The following is an 18,164-nucleotide window of genomic DNA, read 5'->3' on the forward strand; positions in this document are numbered from 1 at the left end:
ATGTGTGCACGCAGATAACAAACAGATGCACTCTTGAGCATACAAATACAGATCTCCACACACACACATGCAGCATGTCCTTCACTTCCCCTGCAAGCAACAACACTGATGTTCAGATACTGAAGCTGCCCAAGATAAGACCAGTCCCCTCCCTCTTCTCCCAGCCCCCTTTTCCTTAAACAGCCAATGACAACGCTGTCTATTTATGAGCTGGAGTAGGAGCAGGCATGTGTAGGCAGCCTGCCATGGGAGGAGGTGTGTCTCCATGAGCCAAAAGTGTGTGCGAGTACGGAGTGTGTGCTCACACTGACAGAGGAGGTGGTGGAGAAGAGAGAGTGTATGTAGGCATGCAAAGAATCAGGGGAAGAGGTGACAGGCACGAGGGAAATAGAGGCCAGGTGCTTTTACTCATCTTACCACTGATACACTCCCCTCACACACACACACACACTGAAGGAACTACATCCACAACCTAAGCAGTGAGCTGATACACGTGGGTGTGTATGTGTGTGTGTGTGTGTGTGTGCGCTCGGAGCAACAGAGGGGATCTCTGAGGATACACGGATGAGAAAGAGGAGTGGGGGAGCCAAGGAAGAGGAGCCCGAGTGTGTTTCGCCCCAGGGGGAGCTCACACACACCGCAGACGGCACACACACTCCAGCGGGCACTCTGCACTGTTTCCCTGACAACTAGAATGGGCTGCAATTTGTGCACCTTGCAGAAACGGGAGGAACACTACAAACTGCTGTATGAGATTGCACAGGTAAGAGGGCTGACGGTGGGAATCAAAACTTAACGATGATGATGATAATGACAGCGGGAATGATTTGGAAAGAACTTTGTTTCCCTCCAATGAGCGAGGAAGGTAAAAAGTGAGACGCATTAACAAGAAGGAGCTGGGAAAAGTCAGGTTGAGTGGGAAACCAGGAGAGGGACATGACAGAAATGTACAAAAATGAGTGACTCCCAAGCAGCCAGGCGGAGAACCAGTGTGTGTATGTGTGTGTATGTGCGTGTATTCCTCTCTCCATCAAAGTGAGTGCAGCTAGTTATTTCTCCTCAGCAGCAGGAGATGTGAGAACAAGTTCAGCTCTTTTTCCCGCGCTGGCTCCAGGGGAATTCATCACATCTCCTCTTGCCTGTGACTGTCTGGAAGCAAAACAGTTCAAAGAACACGCAGCAAATGTGTTCTGCTGTTTTCCTCTCCGTTGTCTGTCAGAACTGGACTCATTTTTTTTTCTTTTTCTGGCTCCTTCTGAACCTGATGTGACAATTTTAACGTCGCTGCTGTCATGTTTTGATGTTTTTTTTTATTGAAAGCATATTTACATTGTGTGTTATGACCTGTGGCAATTTAATTCATAAAATATTGGCAGAAAGAAGAAAGAATGTGAAATTCACCTTTTGACTGACACTGTCGTTATCACCTCCACAAATCATTTTGTCATAATAAGCAGTAAAAAACTGTGAATATATAACTTGTCATCTTGCACTGGGCTTGGCTGGAATGTGTTGATTAGATAGGAGGTGTCAGCAAGTGTGAGTCTACTGGAAAACAATATATAGAATAGAAGAAAACGATGCGTTTCTTCTCTCTGATTGATTTTTGAAAACTGAACTTTAAATTCAAATACAGCGGAAGATAAAGATGTGAATGGAGGGTGCGTGGTTTCTACAGCAGCGATATGTGCGTGGAGCTGATTGTGTGGAAACACGTGCGCTGGGTCTTTCTCTGTTGAAGTACAGTACGGGCGAATACGAGGCCAGCGGCAGCGAGGATTCATTCATCATTTAGTATCTTACACGGTTACAGACAGCAGGGAAACTGGATACAGCATAACGAGCACTTCTGTTGTTCCTCAGTTTTGTAACTTAAAAAATACCATCATCATCATCATATTGTATACTGCGCATAAAGTGTGGACTCGTGTCAGAAAATGCACATTTGTGGAATCTAAACTCTTACTTAGTCCAATAATAATGTCAGAGAGGCTGTTCTTGTTATGTGTTCTGTAAAATACAAGACACACATTACCGCTCCCCAACCCTCCATCGCTGCTACAGGCTGCTTTCATGAGTGTTTACAGCGCTGTGATCTTCAGCTCATTATGGTCTCTGACGAAATGCCCCCATGCTTTTAATGAGATGGTGGATGTCTGTGTTGTCTGCCTGGGCGGAGTGCAAGAAAATTAGCCCTGTCAGTTAAAGGAAACCCGAGGAGGTCATTGCTCCTCTGATAGCGTTGAGGTGAAATGAATAAACTGGCCAGAACAAAGGGATAAGTATAGTATGCTCACCCACAATTAACGATTAATTGGCTATTTAAAAACATTAAAAGGGTCAGGCTGACTAAATTAAAATGGTAAATAATAAATGTTGACATTTAGGAATGCACTTTTTACTAGTCTTCCGACCACTTAAAGCACTTTTACACCACACGTCACGTTTACCCATTCACACACTGGTGGCCAAGGCTACCATACATGGTGCCACCTGCTACTCAGTAACCATTTACACACTCTCACACACCAATGAAGCCACCCGGAGCAATATGAGGTTCAGCATCTTGCCCAATGATGCTTAAACATGCGGATTGGAGGAGCCAGGGATAGAACCGCTGATCTTCCGATTAGTAGATGACCTGGTCTTCCTCTTGGTTTAAAAACGTATATGAATTTCAACCACATTATGCAAACTGCGAAAACGTGGAGCACTGTTCCACGTACTGTTCCATGTACACCCCTGCATTATCTCAGCATCTACGCACTTTTGTTGCAGGCGGGAACTGATTGTAAAAGACAATAGCAGCACTTTCTACTGTGAAAAATCACCAATTAAAACTTTGAAACACAACCAAACATGTTCCAGCGTAAAAATGATCAGATATCGAGAAGAAATGAACAAAATCAGCAACCAAGATTACATGTTTCCTTAATGTTAGCATGTAGCTACATGTAGCAGTGTGCTTGCAGCTGGGGAATGACTGTGTATAGTAGCATTTCTTTTCAGTGAAAGCTTCTAAACAGAACTAGACATGGTCCAACAGGAAAATAATCCAAAATCAGAAAGAAATTAGCAACATCGGAAGCCCCAGTTTACATGTTTCGCTAACATTAGCATGTACATACATGTAGCAGTTTAGGCTCCGTAATATATAAACACTTACAGCAGCATTTCAGCATTTCTGGAGCAGATGACCGAAGAAATGCCTCATGGTTTGATGTTAGCTTGTCTCCAAAGTAGAAAAAACAAAGTATTTAGGACGATCTGATGCCTGAGGTCTTTGCTAACACTTTTACATACGTTTACCTCATTATTTGAAACTCTGGCCACATTGAATATGAATATCGGGCATTGTAGCATTATGTGATACAAAAAAGGAAAAGCATAATCGGTCCTCTTTGAACTTTTCCCCATATTTCCAGTCCTCTATGCTAACACAGCTAGCTGTTATAGCCAGCAAAACCATCACTCTGTGTGTAATCTAGAATTACACAAAGAGTGTATACTGCTTATTAACATACACACTGTATGTATTTACTGGTTGCAGTAAACTGTGGCACCAAAAAACATCATCAACAGTTATATCTCAGGTAATTTTCATTTTGCACAACATATTCAGCATATGTATGATTGTATCATAAAGGATGGTGTTTGCACAGAGATCATGAAAATGAACCTTATGGTTTCCTCCTATTTCCACATCACACTGTAGGTGTCCTGGCACTGTGGCAAATGTCCAAGAATATTGTGTGTGTGTGTGTGTGTGTGAGCAGGCACACCGGCTTACTGTTAAACGCTCTGCAGTGTGCATGTGACAGTCGGCGGACACCTACAGTTCTCATTACCAGTGCGAAAGAAAGCGAGAAAGAGAGGGAAAGAAAGAAAGAGAGCTCACCAGGCAGTAAGTGTGTCAGTGTGACTTTGTCCCGAAACTTGAGGCTGAGGGGATTCTGCAAATCCAGAGAGACTCTTTAACAATCCCTCTGTCTCTTCCGTCTTTTATCATTCCAGACTCATTTCTTCTCCCTCTTTTTCATACTTTCTCCTTCTCCATAACCTTCATCGGTCTCTCTCCCCTCTGTCTTTATCCCTCTCAGCAATCTGTTTCTCCCCTCTCATTTTTCTTTGGCACGCACACAACACTACAGATTCTAAAAGTGTTTTTGTTCTGTTGTACTTCCAACGGCGCCACACAATAGGACACCACCTGCTTATTATACTAGTGGAAAACCAAAGGATGCTGATACTGTACTGTAGCTGAAGCAGGGATTTAGAACAGGTGCACAGTGGCTCTGCACTGGAGCGTTTGGACGAACTGCAGTTCTCTCTCTCATCTTACGTGATGTTCTTCCTTTGTGTTTCTCAGTCCTTTGTGTCTTGGTCCTGACTGATGTGATTTCTTGTTAGAACAAGGAGACATTTGAGTGTAACAGATTAATGATGTTGGAGTCGATTCTCTCATGTGTGAAGTAAATTTTTTCTTTTGGTGAACCTTGACCCACGAATTGTGCTGCTGGCCAATAGCTAGCTGTCTTGACAGTGCTGATCTTTATAGGGACATAAAGTGGAAGACACAACACTGGAAAATCCTTCTGCTTCCCTAAACTCAAGGGTGCGGCAACATTTTGCCTTTTCTGTGAGATATGTTAAGGTATTGTTGACAGTTTGAAAGCTACGTTACACACGGGGACCATTCAGTTCCTAAGACAACATGGCAAGACGTTCATAAGCATCACTGACTATGATGAGAACATTGTAACAGGAGCATGTTCCAGCCTGATCGAGGATCTGGTGGCTTTCTGTTATGGATGTCAAAAGAGAACCGGAGGTGGGGCACCATTTATTCATATGAAAGTTGCTCAGTAGCACATGAAGCCAAAAAAGTTTGACTTCCATGTGTACAATTACCTGGATCCTCCGCTGCGCTTCTTCATCGCTGAGCCCATAGAGCCGGCACACTAGACTTCCGTCGGCTAATCGGCTAACTTTCGGTTTGGCCCTTCGCTAACATGAATGGATCAAATCTCAACAGTGAAACAAATCATTTGCAGAGGTTGTGACACTCACAAAATTTACCCACTAATTTACAGACATCCCTTTCACAATGTTAGTATATTGGGAAACAGTCTTCTTTGGGCCTCATGGCATCACATGATGGACCTGGAAGTTGTAATTCCATGATTTGGCCACTATGTTAAATTGGTGCTGTTCCTGGGGGCTTGTTGCAGGTGAGGAAACTCAAATTGTAATTGTTGATGTAAAGTAACATTCTCCTATGTAGTGGCTTTTCTCTTTGGTCCCAACTGACTCATGAAATAAGTTATTGTTGTAACATTGACCATATTGATAGCATGTAGCCAATCTTTTTCAAGAAGAATTTGAAAATGACAGTTGTCTTTACGTATCAAGACTCGATAGTCTAACAATGGCATAGCGGTCAGTGCTGAAAGACAAGTTTAAAAAATTGAATCAAATCATGACCTTAAAATCCAAAGTCAAATCAAATTGTGTATTTGGAGAATCATGAATTTTCCCTTCCTCAACAAAATTCTTTATGAAATGAAATAATATGCAAAATGCCTGGGCGAAGGAAACGGAGCAGTACAGAGACAACAGCTTGGGTAGCTATTGCCACCGACTAACACTAGTGTGGTCCCAGCTGGGTAGTTTGCGAGCTACAATAGTTCATCAACTAGCCCAGTCAGTAGTCCCTGCATCACCAAGCTTCGAGAGCCAAATATGTCACAGAGAAACAAGTCCATTTTGCTGTGCCATACTCTGGTGTAACCAGGCCTCTGTTGTCATTTTTCATTTTAAAAATGTCTTTTGTGGATGGAACAATGACACTTGTACAAAATGGATTGCGGCTGTTTTGGACTCATGGTAATGACTCCTGCCCCAAAATGGATATGTAATGTTTGGAACAGCCCTGTTCGGCACCTTCCATTTTGAAAAAGTAACAGAGCATTTCAGGGGCCAATTCCAGTTTTCAGCCCGCAGGCCTACCTCGGTGTCTCCCACACCACATTGGCTATCTCTGTTCACACAGCTGCACTATTCTGACAGGACTGCTGGCTGCCCGACCCCTGCTGCCCAGCGGCAACTGAAAGATTTATGACTCTCGTCAGACCATTTACATTCAATGTTTCATTTGTGATTTTGTGTGTGTGTTTTTGTGCACACTCGCACTGCGGGGCTCCATTCAGGCTGTAGCAATTGCTATTCCATGCATTTTGCTTGTGGCTGTGATAAATCGTCCCACAGCCTCTGGCCTTCATTCAGAGCCTCACTGGACACATGTATTTGTCCTTTTAGTTGTATCAAAGTCAGCACTGTGTCTAACCCTAACCCAAAGCAAAAGCCAGTAACTAATCTGTGTGTAATCCCCTCCTGCATTTCTGTAAGGTAATGAAGTAGTGTTTGTTTTCTATGAAAGAAATCCTGATTGATTAAATCATGGCTTGTTGAATGCAGTTCAGTCAGGTCTGATTTATTTTACTGTGTGGCTTGTTCTTAAGTTTGGCTATATAAAGGCATACATTATATAAAACTCATTGTGAGTCATTCAGTTTCCATACCCTCTTATCCTGTTAAGAGTTGCGGGAGGGCTGGAGTCTATCTCAGCTAGGCGAGAGGTGGGGTACACCCTGGACAAGTCGCCATGTGTCTATATGACACATAGAGACAGACAACCATTCACACTCACATTTACACCTACGGACAATTATAGAGACACCAATTAACCGGCATGTCTTTGGACTGTGGGAGGAAGCTGGAGTGTGTGGAGAAAACCCACGCTGACACAAGAAGGACTTGCAAACTCCGCAGAGAGGGGTTCCCCCACCTTGGGGTTCAAACCTTCTATCCTGGATTCGAACCAGGAACCCTCTTGCTGTGAGGTGACAATGACCGACCACTGCGTATTGGTGTTTCCATTGTTACTGGGATTTAAATTGCGGATCCATGCACAAGGGATTCTTAGGAAGCAATCAAGCGGCAACCTCTGGGGCTGAAAAATGAAGCCAGTGTGGAAGTGTCAAAAACTGCAGTTCCTCCAATGGCCACTTGAAGCTGGTGAGTCAATCCCCTTAGACCCCTATGTCAAAATGCCTGACTTTTCAGCCTCTATAGATCATTTCTCCATTCACAGGCATTTCTGGACTGGAGGAATCCCCTCTTTTTGTTGACTTCGCACCGCAAAAACTAGGAACAAACAAGCCCCAGCTGGCTTACCGTACATCTTCTTCGGCATACCTATTGATGGTATGAATGCAAACAAACAACAAAAAAAAGCCCTTAAAAGGTATGTCGTTTTGGGGAGCTCCCCATTGGGCGTTTCCTCTCACAGAGTCCCCAGAACAGTTTGATCACTTGAATTTGTGCATTTTGGACAAAAAGTTTAGAAAAACAACTTTTTTGTCAAAGATGCGTAACAGCGCCCCCTATCTTATAACAATGAAAACATGGACTGCTGGAATATCTCGTCAGTGGCAGTAGCGTTCAGTCATAAATGATGGAAAATCTTGGCAGTGGTGGGGATAGTGTTAACAGTAACAAAGGTATTAATATGGCAATAACAATCACTTATTGTCCCTGTTATGTGGTGGCTGATCTCATCCTCTGCTCAAAGGGTAAGAAGCTCCTGGACCTAACTATTTTCCCAATCTGTGGACATTTTTGGCCGCTGTTCTTCTACTTTGAGTTAGCTGCTAACTGGTAGCAGCTACTTTTTAAATCTCCCACGCTGGGTCATCAAATGTCACACCCATGTCGCCAGTGATCTTGTCCTGCTGGCTTTGCCTTTAATACAGACCTCTTTTCAGCACTTTTACTACCTCCAATTTCGGTTTAAAGGTGAGACAACTCTGCCCCCCATTCTGCGATCGTACCATTTATACAGAACAGCAAGGCAGCATAATGGTGTGAAATTCCAGACTTGAAGAGGCAGCATAAGAGAGGCTTATGAGTCAGATACACCCCTCGCTCCTCCATAGCTCCTCCTTGTTGTCCAAATAAGGTCACTGATGGCTCCAAAACACCAACATGGTAACAGCCAAAATGCCAAACTTGAGGCTTCAAAACAGGAGCTCAAAATCAATGGGTAATGTCATGGTGGTTTATATGTTTATATGGAAACAGTGCAGGCACATATTGGATTTGATGAAGAAGATAAAAATCTAGCACATGCCCTCATTTCATGTTTTGTGGAACACTTCCTCCATTGTATTTAAGTAGATTTTTCATATACTTCCGTATCATATACACTACAGTAACAAGCAGTTTGATTTGTACCTTCTTCCCCCCTTTGTTCATATGTTGGTGTGTACACTTGTGACCCAGGCCAATCTTTGGTGTGAGCCTGTCCTCCGGAGACAGATGCTGTGCCACATGTCCAGCCTGTTAGACAGCATGAAGGGGGCTAGACAGTCACCCCTTCATCCCGCCTCCCGCCACCACTTATGGTGTCCAGAGAGTGCCACACAGAGCAGGGGAAGCTGTGGTCAGACCCACACAGCCGTCACCTCCATATGGCCGCTTCGGACCTGGTCCGTGGCTTCATCCAGATAAGGATGTGAAATATGCTGGTGCTATCAGTTACATCGGCCTGAGAGGTTGTGGAGAGGCGTGCAGAGCAGAAAATGAAGTGGAAATGGAAAAAATCACTAAACTGCAGTTATCATGCAACGACAGGAAAAAATTCCTGTGATCCAAGAGTGAGCATGCATGGCAGAGAAATCTGGGATTCAAGGAACGGTGATGAAAATAATCTTCTGCTCTCAGATCTCACTTTTGAATATTTTTGGGGGCATAAAAATGTGCGACAAACGACCAACGGGAGGAAGGGAGGTGGTATCACCTGATTCATCAGCTGTCCATTTATCAGAGAGGCACAACACTGGTCCTGAACTGTCTGTCTCTGCCTCTCTGATGGGATTTTGAGCATTTCAGAAAGACCTGATTGAAGTGACCTTTTCTTGTTTTTCCTGCATTCTTCTGCACAACAACTTGTCTTCCTGTCTGTGCGGGTCAGTGAGTTTAACCTTTTCACCTGTGAGTGTAATTCCACTTGACAAGCCTCTCATTGTGTATGAGAGAGAGTTTTGAATGGCAGTTTTGTACTCCATCCAAGAAAACAGAGTTGTCTTTTCTGAAATCAAACTACTGTCAAATCTCTCAGAATCTTTACTCGCACTTATATCATGCTGCACTTTAATCCATGATATGAAAGCTACAGTAAAAATATAGGCATCACTGGAGAAAAAAAAAGGGAACAAAGTTTAACGATCACACTTGGAAAGCTTAGAGGTACTAAATAATAAACTTAGGGTAATGGTTTTTCAGCCCTAAAAATGTTAATGCAGCTCTATGCAAATGAACTCTGCTGTTGAACACAGATCATCTGGTGTCTTCCATCATGGTTATAGTTGCTCGTTGGAGCACAGTGTGGCGGTGATACAACATGATTTAGAGGTGCATATGGCGTCGTCACTGGCACCGTGGGTAGCACGTCTCCTGGTCGTCGGCCAAAGCTGGAAACAGGAAATGGGTGATTATTCAGTGTCAGGTTAATGCTAGGTTAATACGGGAAACAGCACCCTGGTGTTGTGTGTTTGATCGCTAATAACAACAGTGAAACGATTGGAATAGATTGGTGATTCTACTGTTAATTCATTTGTGAGGGTTTCCTCACAAGGATGATGAAAGACAGCTGCTGAACATCAATGTCCATGTCTGAGTGGTGTCTTTCATTGTGTAACTGTGAGTGACTGGCATGGGCGGATTATGAGACAATGGGCCCCTGGGCACAGATATGCAAAAGGCTCCACAACCTCTCCAACACAGGGGCAAGACACACAGACTTTGCGACTCCTTGAGGTCATTTTGTGTCTCTTTGAGATATACCTGTGTCTTTTTTAGCCAGTTTGGGTCTCATTGAGGTACATCTGTGTCTTTTTTAACTATTTTGTGTCTCTTGGAGATACATCTGTGTCTCTTTTTAAGTCATTTTGTGTCTCTTTGTACATGAATTACATTTTTGGGTTCCCGCATCTAATTCTGAACAGTTCAGAGCATCCATCCATCCATTTTCAACCGCTTATCCTCTTGAGGGTTGCGAGGGGCTGGAGCCTATCCCAGCTGACACTGGGCAAGACGCAGGGTACACCCTGGACAGGTCACCAGACAGACAGAGAGACAGACAACCATTCACACTCACATTCACACCTACAGACAATTTAGAATCACCAATTAACCTGCATGTCTTTGGACTGTGGGAGGAAGCCGGAGTACCCTGAGAAAACCCACGCTGACACGGGGAGAACATGCAAACTCCGCACAGAAGGGCTCCCGCACCCGGGATCGAACCTGCAACCCTCTTGCTGTGAGGCGACAGTGCTAACCACCACATCACCGTGCCGCCCCCATTCAGAGCATTTCAACCAAAAAAATAAATTGGTTCGGAAACTAAAAAGTTGTTTCTCAGCTGGAACCAAAAAACAGCAGGTTTTTCTTGACCTGGAGTGTGAACCAAGATGACATCAGTGGCTGTGTCACATCCTACAGGTTTCAGAGAGAGGATGGAGGAGGCAGCAACAGAGACTTTGTGCGCAGTGTGAGCTCACAGGTGATCAGTGCGATATGCCATCTTGCCAATGCTCTTTACCTGCATAATCCTTGATTACAGTGGTTCTGATTAAAAGGCTGGTTCGATAGATAGCACCAAGGTTCCAAGAGTCCTGAATGGAACCAGTTCAAGAACAAGAACTGATTTGGTGGAAAAGGTGTAGAAGTGTTTTGTGTCTCTTTGTAGCTCCTTCACATCTGTTTGCAGTCATTTTTGTCTCTCTGAAGTCGTTTTGTGTTTCTTTGTTGTCTTTTTGTATCTCTTTGCAGTCATTTTGTTTCTCTTTGTCGCCAGGTTGTGTCTCCTTGTAGTTCCTTTGCATCACTTTATGATTTTTTTTGTGTGTCTCTTTGAGGTCTCTTTGTGTCTCTTTGATGTTGGTATGTGTTAATTTGAGCGACATTTTGCAGGTGACCTGACACTTTGGGCTCCTGGGCCTTTGCCTGGTAAACCCGTCCAGTAATCCATTCATGCTGACTTTATGCAAACGTACACACACACCACTTTCTTTCGTGCGTGGGTGAGTGGGGAATCACAAAGTCAGGGGATGACGGGTCTGGCGTGTAGGGGGGGGGGGCAGCAACAGTCGCCGTTTCGCTTCACCAGCCAACGATCTCCCCCTGCGTTGGCTCTGATAAGCCCAGGATGAAAGCCCTTTCTGTGGGCAAAGTGACACTCCTCACCCCCCCTCCTCTTGTCTCCCCTCCACACAAGGCACAGATGATGCATGTGCACACAACTCCGTAGCATTGTTAAGAGGTAGATATGCCTATTTGCACATACTGTGTATGTTCATGTACAACACAGAAGGAAAATCACACAGGGTCCATCCATCCATCAGCTTTATAGTGTGTTTTCCTTTTTTTATGACTGCGTGAAAATGTCATTCAAGCTCTAAGCGCCCAACAAGAGGACTTATCAGTTGTTATCAGCCTCCAGCTGATTACCATACTCACCGATCGGCCAAGTGGCCTGGCCAAGATGATAGGAGGTGGGGAGAGGGAGAAGGAGGGAAGAGAAGGGTAGGGGTGAGGGGAAAATGGAAAGGTAGAGAAGGGAAAAAGGTGTGAGAAGAAAGAAAATAAAGAGAAGATTGTGCTGTAGTAAAGCATGAGGGGAGAGTACCAGAGCGAGAAAAGATGAGCCATCAATAAGTCCTTTAAATCCCCCCATTCTCCTTCTTAACCTCACCCTTTCCAAAACACAAAGTCCCGCCCCCCCTCCTCCTCCCATCACTTATCAGTCGCCAAACACAGTTTCAAGTCCGTTCCATTCCACTGCTCCTGTCTGTCTTCCTGCTTGTCTGTCTATCCGACTCATTAATACACTTTGGCGTGACCCCGCTCTCTAAGGTGCCACAAATTTTCCCTGCATGTTGGAAAAGCCCTGCAAAGAAAAACAGAGCGATGGCGGACACACAGAGAGAGTCTGTCAGTCATGTGTGGGAGGGAGACAGACACTAATTCTGTCTCGTCTCAGTGTGTGTGCCGTCAGACGGTGATTGTTATACGGTTTGAAGCCAACCTTGTGCCAGAATAACCCAATAATGCACCTTATGGCCACACGCTGCAGGCTATGTTTTGTCAGGTTAGACAGATGTTACGAGGAACCATCTGGAGCTGTTATGGTTATGTTGCAGGCATTTGCTGCAACACGCTGCTACAAAAATGCACATGCACAAAAAAAAAATTCCCCCGGATATTTAGCCGTTGCAGGGGGGAAAATGCTAAAACACAACTTCTGAGACATAAAAACCTCTAACATCCTTCATATTAGCATAAAATTTCCCTCAGTCAGATCTTTGGATGAGTTCTTTGGCAGCGGAGGTGCAATTCTCATCTGAGACCAAATGTCAGTTCAACTATAAAAAGAAATTCTCCTCTGTGCTTTTTTCTCTGTGCCAAGAAATTCTCCATCACGCATAATCATTTGGGGCATTTGTTACAGCTATTATCAAAGAACACCAGCTCTGAATGGTGAACATTTACAGCTTATAATGTCACTGATGATGTTTTTTCTCTGACAGCCACTGTGACTTGTGCTCTACAGCGTGTTGTCAAAGCTAAATTATTCTGCATACAGTATGTGTCTTGAACAGGCTTAATGCTTAAAAATGCAAATGCACTGCCACTGCCGAGTATGTTCTGAACCCACCGGGTGGATCCTGGGTCCAGGTGGTCCAAAGGGAGATTAGGTTACAGCAGGGTGCTGGTGTTGAATTCCCACTTAACCAACTCGGGTTTAGGAGTCATTAGGCCCACTCAGAGCCAGGCATCGAGTCCAGTTACAGATAGAATAACACTAAACCATCTGCAGAGTTGGGGGGGGGGGGGTCATGATTACATTTAGCGCGGGGTGTAACCATAAGCCTTGTGTTGATATGGGAAATGCCCTCAGGATAGAGAGTGGCCCAAGCACAGTGGATGGGTCTTTGTTGGTAGTTTGAGGACATGTATTAGGGTGACTCTTCTGTGTTGACTGGGCCCAAAAAAATTCAGGCCTGACCCTACATGACCCTGCGTAGCTTCTGTCCAGGCCCAACCGGAGCCCAAACCAAGGCAGCAATTTTGGGCTTGAGCCTGGTTAAAAGCCCAAATTTCCACTCAAAAAACAAAAAGGTTATAATGACGACCATATATAAATTACGCAACGTTATGTTTAAACAATGCTGACTTTTTTTTCACATGGGGTACAAACTGGTCAACTACTACTGTAGAACTCCTCATTCTTTATACAACGTAAGTTGCTCTCAGCAACAGGTACTGGGATGGGTTTACATTGGAGTCAGATGGAAGCCTCGTACATCTACATAAAGAAACTAAAGGGTGTCTTTGGCGTCATTATCACATGGTGAGAGGCGTAACAAAGAATTGGTTATTTGAAGACCTGAGGATGAGAACAGGTTGGCAATGTACTGCTGTGGACGGTGGCAGCAGCAAAATGTATATAAAAAAAATCAATGTCAGTTTCAATGTATGCTATATTTACCTTGGTGATTTAAATGGTTAGTTCAAATTCACCGAAGTCACACAATAACATAAACTATCTAGCTAATCGAGGCAGTGGTAGAGCAGCAACTCCCATTTTCAGCGAGGTAAAATTACTGTTTTTGTCAAAAGGGTCTGGTAGCTTTAAAGACAGCACAGATGTAGCTATCCCTTTAACTATTGGGCCCTGACACACCAAGCCAGCGGTTGGCTGTTGGTCAATGTTGGGTCATCAATGATTGCTTGTCGCCCTAGTTTTTGCAGTGTGTCCCGCACCGTTGGCCCTAGTAAGCCCTTGTTGGCTATTTTTTTGCATGTTGAATTGGAATTGGACCTGCCAGAGCCTGTTGGTGAGTGAAACCACTCTGATTGGAAGTGAGGAAAGCAAATAAATGACTTCAGTAAAAAGGAAGTGAGAACGAATCAAACTCTTTGTATTAGGTAAAATTAGTTTTAGCAGTTGAGGGATCTTTTTTTTTAGCAGAGACTGTCTGAAATGGTTTGTTATAGTTCCCTAGCGCACTGTAAATATCCTTTGTTCTTTCAACATCGGGTTGTGTTGTTAAAGTGCTAATTGGCTAACTAGCATCTTGAATCCGTTCTATCAGTCTTCTGGTTTCCCTTTATGAATGACGAATATAGACTACCGCCACCTGCTGGTATGAATAGTTATTTCCTCTCCAAAGCAGTGTTGGCTGTAGTCTTTGTGGTGTGTTCAAGTGCAACTTTGGGGTGAGAAACAGGCGGCATTAGGTGAAGCAACATTTGGCCTTCCTCGCCACTAGTTCTTTGATGTTGGTTTGGTGTGTCTGGGCATTTAAAAACCAAAAACGTTCTTATCTGGGTACATGGTTGAATATTTCCCTTCAGAAAAAAACTAGATGTGAGCCTCAGGAAGTTAAAAATTGTATTTTGAGCGAACAGTGATTTAATTTAAAGAGTCGGTCTGCGATAAGGTCTGAAAATTACCTAAGCACAGTTGCTAATCATCGTCACACTAATAATACGTTGGTGGCAGATGTGATTAGCCATTCACTCAGTCACATTATAGACTTCAAGTCACCGACCTGAAACTGTGAATACAGTCGGTCTTGATTGAGGCAGGTCGTATGAGGGGTAAATTGCACCACAGTGCGTGTCTCCGTTAACTAACCAACCATGCTTTTGGATGAAGGTATTTTTCATCACAGGAAGAGCTCTTCTCGCCCGCTCACAGTCAGTGGAGTGTGAGGTCGTTTTTCTTCTCCACCAAAGGGGCGTACTGGGGAAGCTTCATGTTATGAATAATGCTAATGGGTTAGGTGCTTCCAGTGAGCATAAACATGCATCACTTTAAAATGAAAAAGGCAAAGGTTTGGCGGGAGGAGGGGCAAATGGAAAGTTCACACTTTACAGGCTTCTTAAAAAAATACTTAATTTTATGCAAAAAGCAGCACATAAATCTTTAATTTTCCTGCTCCCCAGTAAAGTGTTTTCACTTTCCAAGCTTTAGCATGTTTTGCTAATTATGCCCCTGCATCCGGAGCTTGCTCATTTTGCCTTGAACCAGTCTGCGCTCATATGAATAACAAAGATTCATAGCAAGACTGTGCTCAATAAAGACTTGAACAGTTTTAAATTTCTCTCTCTTCTCGTTTCATGTTTTAATTCAAAGATTGAAAAAAAAAAAAGATTATTAACTCTGATTTTTTTTGTTTTTTTGTTACATAGTTATGAGTCTACAAGCATTCAGTTGGTCTCAGTACTACCTCTGTCCGTCTCTTCACTGGTGTTCGCGTGTGGTGTCACTTTCATGAACCCGTTAAACCCCTGCTAGTGTGTCTGTATGGTTTACCCACAGCACTGCTGTTGCTTAGACCCAGAACAATGGAAACAAGGGCAGCAGAAACTGAATGGGATTTTTAAAGAGCCTTTGCCACATCTAAAAGTCGCAATGCATTAACTGCTGAACTAAATTAAACAAAAATGAACAAACACTTGCTTTTTTTTCCTCCCAAAACAACTTTCATTTTTGGTAAATTCGGAATTTCAAGTGGCAATTTCTGATGCACTACATAGCTAATGTGAATAATGTAAATAATCAGGTGTATCCATTGTCCACCCATCCAGTCCATTTCCCAGTACTTTCCCTATCCTGTCTTCGGCCAGCCCAGTAACCAAAAGAAAGGGTTGGCATTATATGTTTCTGCAAACCACAAATGTTTCATCTGTACATTTTATACATATCATACTGATCATATCATCTCTAAAGTGACATAATACATGAGCTGAATTTGTCATTGGGAGGCGAAGGGGACGGCGGACAGCCGGTCAAGCTGCGAACCACTGTTTGAGGCCAACAAACAACAAAACCAGATTTGTATACTCAAAACATGGGTGTTTTGTAAGAGCCCATCTGTGTTCCTCCGTTGGCTTTTTAGGCTCCATTTATGAGTGTTTTATAGTGACGTTTCAGTGGGGATAGTGCCATAAAAAGCTGTTGTTGCTGCTTTTCCTGCTGGGATTTGGCCACCAAAACAGGATATTTGAAGTCAAATCATGGTCTTTTCCTATCCATAACTCAGTGGGTTCTGTGTTAAAACCCAACCGCACATTAACCACAGCATTGTTGAAACGTGAAGTTTCAAAATATCCACTACATTATGTAGAGTATCCATGGTTTGCGAACGTTCAGTGCCAACAGTTTTTCTTGCAATTGGGTTACTTTGGCACTCAACCCCATGCCCGTTGGTTCCCACTAATGAAAATCGTTAAAAATGGGTCACAAATATATAGTTTCCTGGTTCTAAAAATGCCCTGATCATGGTGACGGAAGAATGAGTCATCTAGTAGCTCATTAATGAGTTTTTACACTTCTTTTTGGACAACAATGAAGGTCTATAGAACGGAGAAATAAACTAAAGTACTCCACGCATCTACACTTGTTAGTATGATCATGTCATTTATCATTTTTTTAATGGAATTTGAAGACAGTAAGCATATCACCAGTCTTGCTCTTCAGTTAAATACAGTACAGGAATAGATGGCATGCTTGGATGGAGAATGTATGATGTGTGTATATGTTCAGCTTCCCCATATAGAGGAGTAACACATAACCTCTTTGTGAACTCAGCTGTTTGGATGAATTATGTGGGTCTAATCGGTGACCCCCGAGAGCCTAATTCAAACTCTTTGCAAGTGTGTGTCGAGGGGCTGGAGGAAGCCACTGTATTGTTCAGCCCGGCTCGCTGGCTGTTGTTTTAATGGCAGATGAGAGATTAATGGTGATCTAATGACTGTGGGGAGGGCACAGCACAACAATAGAGTCCTGGCACAGCGCCGGCCAAGTACATTAGTCAATCATGACAACTATCTGCATGGATGCACATAAACACACACATACAAGCATACATGCGTAAAACGTACACAAAAACATCCCCAAACACACAACACACACACACACACACACACATTCATGTGGACAGACGCACACAGAGTGAGAATGAAAGTGTCTATTGATTTGTCCGTGAAGAAGTTTTGCAGTCATCTGCCATCAGAGCACCCCGTCTCATCACACGCAAAACAAACTGAGCTAATTCTCGAACCCGCCAACCCCCCAGTGTGACAAAAGAAGGCTAATTTATGCATCGCTGACATGGCGTGCGAGGAGTAGGAGTGTGGCAGCGGGGTTGTATGCTCACTCGTGGATCAGGGTAATTGTGATTTGGTTGCTAGGATGTTGAGGGTAATGAATGTCTTGTTGATGCAGTTTGTCATAACCCGTGCCATCCACGGCTGCTTGAGGACACAGAGTCTATTAGTTAAACACAGACGTGTTGGCCCTGCCATGATGTATGAGCCCACCAGGCAGAAGGCATTTGTCATTTTATGAGCAAAAATGAAGAAAACTACCAGGCTACAATAGATGTTGAATAAGACTGTGGATTAAACCAGGCGGTGTGAAGCAAACCTCTTGACTCTTGCGATTGGGCTTTTATTCTGAATCTTTTAATTGGGTTTCATTTGCCTTCAATTACCTCAGCGATAACACAATAGAAGGCTTTTTTCCACCTTTAAGTATCACTGGCACTTAGGCTGTTGTGGCTGTCTTATGCATAAAATAAAATACTCATATTGTAATTCCAAAAAGCCAAATACAAGACAAATCATTCCAAGGTTTTACCAGTGGGTATTATCTGTATTCATGAAGCCTAATTGAAAGGAAGCCCGCCTTGCATGTGGAAGTGGTACAAAGAGCAGGAAATGAGATGGTTCTTAATGCGTTTGCTGACAGATGATAACCTTTGATTTCCCCCCACTTACATCAGAAATGGCTGCTTGGAATGACAGTCACAAGTCAGCAGTCTCTGATGTCTGCGTGCCTGTTTCTACCGCTGCTGTTGTCATGCCGGGGCTGGGAAAAGATAGACATGTGAAGAGCTAGAGGAGAGAAAACCCTTGAGACACCCTCAGAAACACAGGTAGAAAAATCGAAAGTGATGTACTGTCTGTTTTAAACGTGCTATGGCAATATACAGTGTTTTTACATACTGAATCTAAAAGAAATGGGC

General features: G+C 43.5%; 1 protein-coding gene across 1 annotated transcript in view; it reads left to right on the top strand.

Moving 5' to 3' along the window:
• Nucleotides 1-303: 303 nt before the first annotated feature.
• Nucleotides 304-18,164, top strand: part of pdzrn4 (PDZ domain containing ring finger 4) — a 49,856-nt gene continuing 31,995 nt past the window's right edge. The window contains exon 1 of the mRNA XM_033614294.2: nt 304-763. Coding sequence (XP_033470185.1) covers nt 695-763 — 69 coding nt within the window. The 5' untranslated portion in view covers nt 304-694. The remainder of the gene's footprint in view (nt 764-18,164) is intronic.

This window comes from Epinephelus lanceolatus, chromosome 23 (assembly GCF_041903045.1).
Source record: "Epinephelus lanceolatus isolate andai-2023 chromosome 23, ASM4190304v1, whole genome shotgun sequence".
Taxonomy (NCBI): Eukaryota; Metazoa; Chordata; class Actinopteri; order Perciformes; family Serranidae; genus Epinephelus; species Epinephelus lanceolatus.